Here is a 6000-nt window from a genome sequence, read left to right as displayed (position 1 = left end):
AAGCATTCTTCACTGTGTTAACTGCATGGTATCAGTATCAAGGCTAGTCTCTGAAACCCCAGTCTAGCTTAGATGTACATGCAACACAAGTGACAACCAGGAATTAAATACAATAGTTATAGTCATCTGAGAATGATGCATTCAGCATATTTTCTAATTTATTGATAAACTGTTGCTAGCTCTGAATAGGAAGATAAGGGAGAGAAAGCCTGAGGTCAGCCAGCTTACTATATTTAAGCTTGAAAAATTAAGACTACGACCAGTTCAAAGAAACCTTGTAGCTTAATATATGTACAAACAATAATCATTAAAATAAATATATAAAATTAACAACAACCTAGCTGAGCTATACATTGTAATTTATAATAAACATGACATATAATTACAGGCAAGGATATATTAGTCAGTACTTCTGTTTGTATTATAGCCAAAACCAAAAAAACGAGCAACAAAAATAAAGTAGAATGCCAGTAAGATTCAAATCTGTTCTGGACAAGATGGACAATTTCTAAAGGGAAATGAGTCAAGTAGTGATCCTGTTCTTAGGATTAAATGCTAAATGACCTAAACTAATTTATGAATGAAAATTTATTATGTTCACAATATAGTATGTACATACGTATATTGAACTGTACATCTAAATTTCTATGGTACATTAAAAAATTGAAAAAAAATATAATCTAAAAAACTGAAAACAAAATATAATTGTCATATTTTCTTGTATACTGTGGTGGAGCCAATATTAGAATACGTTCATGAGTCTGCACAGGGTAAATCTTTATCAGCATTTGCTTCTGTTCTCTTAGAAAGAAGATGATTTTTGAGGAAAAATTCTCCAGCCCTGTATGAGGATCTAACTAATGGTCCACTTGCAGTATACAGAAATCCTAGGCTCTTACCAACTTCTTCCCAAGAATTATACTTAGCTGGTGTAACATACTCAACAACTTTTAGATGTCTCTTTGTGGGCTGCATGTACTGTCCTAAAGTTAAACAATCAACTCCAGCACTTCGCAAATCTGAGAAAGAAATTCATTATTTCAGCAAAAAAAAAATCAAGTATTTTAATATTGAATGATACAATGTTGCAAATTTGAAAAATATGGAGTTTATAAAACAGTGTAAAATGCAAAATTTTTCCCTAATAAATACAATATCCATGACTATAAAAATAAGGAGTATGGAGAGCTCTGCTCAAAATGATGACTCACACTACTGCCCATTTTGCTTGGCCAACTGTCATATCATTATATTTCTTGAAATAATTGCATTGGTAAAATAAGAAAGTAACATAAGGAGGAAGTCAGCAACTAACCTCCACTGGCAACTAAGAGGAGGAGGTTGTCAGCAACTTTGGTAAAACAGTTAACAACGACCACACAAATTACCTGATCAGCCCCACTTAATGTGATGAAGGCTACTAGTACCAAGGTTTTAACATTTTCATGGTTTAAACTATTTTAATGATCATGAAGCAAGCAAGCTGGTTAGCTCAATCATTCAGTTTTCACTAACCTTAGTAGTTATTCCTAGGTTACATAGGCTGGTGACAGTTACAGTTTGCCGATTTGTTCTAACATAATTACAGGGTTACTGTATCCATTATAATTAACATTTTGCAAGCAATCTCCTTTATTGTTCAAATGCTTTAGTGGGGGGATACATTTATTTTAGCTTGTTACATTTTGCAATTAGTATTGCTTCCATGTTATGCTATCTATACCTACAAAGTATGTTGAATTTGTAGTGAAGTTGTTAGCAATATACTAATATGTTCTGTATATAAGGTGACCTTTAGATAAGAAAAAAAAAATTATGAAAAATTTTCATTAATTTATCTCATATCTGTAGTACATATAAGACTACTGGTAAATTACAAAACCATCTGTGTATAGGTTAGCTTTTGGTTACCGTATACAATTGACCCCCTGGTATTCACAAGGCAAGGGATGTGTAACACAAACCCCCAGGAATAACTAAAATCTGAGAATACTTGACACGCTTCTAAAATCACTAATACCTGCCTATTTTTATAGTTCAAACATCAAAAAACCTCTCTAAAAATACTTATACCCGAGTTTTTTAATCATTTAACACAAAAAATGCATTAGTCATGAAAATATGAAAAAGTAATTACATAGTGAATATGTATTTCACTGTGAAAAATACTGTGAATAGGCAAATTTTCTGCAAATAATGTGTATACATATACTAAGTTCCACAGAAAAATCCATGAATGGATGAGTCCACAAATGCAGAACTGCAAATAGGCGGGGCCAACGTATCATGCAACTTTTGAAGACCTAATTTTAAAGTTAATTTATGGGGATCGCATCATACACGAGATATAAAATTAGCGTATGTAATGTTACATTATAAAATAAACATAACGATTATGCATAATTTTTATGGATCTTTAAAAAAAAAAGTTATGCTTTACTTCTATGTATCCAATAATATTGTGTGTACTACAATATTCTCACGTTACTATTGTACTGTAAAATAAAAGCAGAGATCATGTGCCCTTTGCATTTAGATTTTTGAGAACATGGACAACGATATAATTCGAGAAGTTTTGTTTAGGCATCAATTTCTGTTTCAAGATAACCACTGAGGCAAGTTTTGTCCCATCTGCCATACACTTTAAAAAAGTTCTTTCATGCCCAGTAGCTTTGATTGAAATACATTCTTTTCTCTCCAGTTTTATGATCGAGTTTGATGGCACAATGAAATTTAGGGGACTTTCATCCATGTTGGTGACATACGATAATATATGGTCATTAGAAGCTTGAACATTTGTTTTCTCAGCTTCAGCTACAACTTGCAGCTTAAATTTAAAAGTACATATACTTCCTGGCTGTTCTTTTCTCCATAGCAAATACAGGTACTATTTAAGTTCTGTATTGTACAAATATATAAGTTCTATTCTATTTAATGTCACTTGTAACGAATACGGTAATTAACAACTAACGTACGATGGTTAAAATGCAAGCAAAACAGCAGTTTTTACCAGATTCGGTTGTTTATAGCAAAACAGCTGTTTCTCATTTGATTGTTTAAGGGTGTACATGTTTACGCAACGAGTATAGCATTACTAACGATACATATGTAAACCGAAATTGTGTTACTTCTCCAAAATAATAATTTCTGAAAGGTTACCAAAAGATAACGCTTGCTGTGAGCCCAACCATAACTTGATATTTACATATCTTCAGCTGAACTTGCATAGATAAAAGTAGATTTCATGATATGGAATTATTTCTTGAGTATGCCAATAATATGCACAGTAGACGCCCTTATTTGTGGGGGAATGGGTACCAGGCCCCCCTCACAAATAGCTAAAATCTGCGAATACTTAAAACCCCACTATAAATGCTTGGAACAGTCTATTTTGATAGTTAAAACACAAAAAAACTAAAAAATGCTTATAACCGAGTATTTTTTATAGTTTTATCTCAAAAAGTGCATTTAGTCACAAAAATTATATGAAAATACATTAATTTGTGAATATTTCTTAGTGAAAAATAGGTGAATGATGGGTATATATTGTCGATAGGAAAATCCACAAAAAGGCGAGTCTGCGACTAGCGGGGGTCTACTTTAAGGTAAAAATGGTTTTATTGCCTTTATTATCAGTTTATCATAATGTGAATCTCTTCATGTATGTCAGTGTTCCCACACCGAGGCCAAGGCCAGCCACCGATAAACATAACTTAAAATTCAAGGTTTGATTTTTAGAATGGTAGTATAAGCTGAGGCCAATTTTTAGGGGTGAATTTTAGGATTTAAAGGTTTTCTTAAAACTATACAGAAATATACGGTATATAATTTATCATTATCAAATTTAAACCATAAAAAAATATTTACAAAACACAACCTTACAATTGCATCCCAGGAAGACATACTTTTTAGCAAAGCCCACTGCTTTTTGCACTGCTTACGTCATGACCATTCCTTCGATTGGTTGGTAACGGTTTCAAAAAGCTGGTCAACCTATGGTTCTTTTCCATCTTCTATAATTTAGTAATGGTTGTTTAACCAAACTAAAATACGTTCTGCTGATTAACGAAAGGAAATGTTATATTATCCCCAAAATAAAATCATAATACCTATTTGGAATCCTTATGAAAAGTTCTATTGGATCACATTAATTGAATTGAAGCATAGGCTTAAGCAGCCAATACCAATATCAGGGGATTAATTCATCATAATCCAGCACGTAAAATGCTAATATCGTGAAATTAGGCCTACATATCAAATTCTTATATTTTGAGGCAATGGCAGGGCATAGGCCGGCACATCAAATTCTTTTATACTTTGAGGCAATGACAGGGCATAGGCCTACACATCAATTATGTTTTGAGGCAATGACAGGGCATAGGCCTACACTCCAATTTCTTATCGCATATGGTTTTCTACCTGTATCTCTTAGACATAGAGTACAAGCAGTACCCAGTTATTGGTGGACTTAAGTTATAGGTGATCTGGTTTTATGGTGCTTGTCCAGCGCTGAATACCACTACCGATAATAGAGTTATGGCACCAACACATACCTAAAAGAGGTGCCATTAAGGGATTTTGACGTAGGAAAAATCTATTTCTGGGCTCAGCTGTGTCGCTCCGTGAAATTGCAGGAAGCATGTCCCATCCGAAGCTACGATTAGGCATGAACCGAACAAGCTTCTGGCTTCCTCAATTTGGGGCGCAGATCTATTCCCGCCCTCGGTGGTTAACGAGGTTCAGCATGAGGCAGCACGCCTGAACCAAAGCATCAGGTTCGAGGCCAAGGAAGAAACAAAGGAGATTCCAACCTTTCCAACCAGCTCAACAACAAGCTTTAGTCCAGGCTGTACCAGTACAGCAAGTACCACAGCCTTCGACCTCCAAGGCACAGCCTCAGCATCAATTGGTTCTGTTGGCCCCGTCTCCTACCCAACAAGCTCCAACACTGTACGCAATGTCGCCTGCCTTTAACCCAACCTTTGAGTCTCGGGCATTTCAGCCTTTTAACAGGTTTGGGAGGGGTGGCAGAGCAAGGGGTTCCTTTCGCCAACGTGGCGGAACCAGAGCCTCCGGCCAAGCTAGAGGTTCAAGAACAGGAAGAGGGACAAGACCCTCATCCTCTCAATGAGGACTCTCAGGTAGGAGGCAGGCTGTACCACTTTTGTCATCGTTGGGGGTTTAGCAATTGGGCAAAAAGCATAGTATCCAGGGGCCTAGGCTGGAGTTGGATCGAAGGTCCTCCTCCACCCAACACCTTCTATCAAGAACCAACACAGGAGTTGGTAGACTACTCCCAGGAGCTTCTCCAAAAGGGAGCAGTGTTGAGAACCAGGAAACTGAAGTTCCAGGGACGCTTGTTCAGCGTTCCGAAAAAAGGCACCGACAAGAGAAGGGTGATCTTAGACTTTTCCCGCTTAAACTTGTACATTCGTTGCGACAAGTTCAAAATGCTGACCATCTCTCAGGTGCGAACCTTACTTCCCCGTGGGGCCGTCACCACCTCTATAGATCTTACAGACGCCTACTATCATGTCCCGATAGCTCGGCACTTCCGTCCGTTTCTAGGCTTCAAATTAGGGAAGGAAGCCTTCTCCTACAAAGGAATGCCCTTTGGGCTCAATATAGCCCCGAGGATTTTTACGAAGCTAGCAGAGTCGGTGGTGCAGGAGCTAAGGTCTCAGGGTATAATAGTAGTAGCGTATCTGGACGATTGGCTAGTGTGAGAGATGGACAAGGACAAGTGTACGAAAGCCACAAAAAAGGTCATGACTTTCCTAGAACACCTAGGGTTCAAAATCAACAGAGGCAAGTCCCGCCTGTCTCAAGAGTCAAGGTTCCAGTGGCTAGGTATCCAATGGGACTTGGATTCGCATACTCTTTCCATTCCATCGGCAAAGAGAAAGGAGATTGCAAAGGCGACAAGGCAATTCTTGAAATCCAAAAAGACGTCCAGGAGAAGCCAGGAGAGGATCTTAGGCTCTCTCCAGTTTGCTTCCG

The 6000-nt window shown here is 37.1% G+C and overlaps 1 protein-coding gene across 1 annotated transcript in view; it reads right to left on the bottom strand.

Annotated features, from left to right (window-relative positions):
• Nucleotides 1-215: 215 nt before the first annotated feature.
• LOC135215461 (lipoyl synthase, mitochondrial-like) overlaps nucleotides 216-6000 on the bottom strand; it is a 51308-nt gene continuing 45523 nt past the window's right edge. Inside the window, exon 9 of the mRNA XM_064250186.1 lies at nucleotides 216-1019. Within this exon, the coding sequence (XP_064106256.1) occupies nucleotides 754-1019 (266 nt within the window). The 3' untranslated portion in view covers nucleotides 216-753. The remainder of the gene's footprint in view (nucleotides 1020-6000) is intronic.

Source organism: Macrobrachium nipponense, chromosome 5 (assembly GCF_015104395.2).
Source record: "Macrobrachium nipponense isolate FS-2020 chromosome 5, ASM1510439v2, whole genome shotgun sequence".
NCBI lineage: Eukaryota > Metazoa > Arthropoda > Malacostraca > Decapoda > Palaemonidae > Macrobrachium > Macrobrachium nipponense.
The sequence above is the reverse complement of the archived record's forward strand: the minus strand, read 5'-3'. Positions and strand labels throughout refer to the sequence as shown.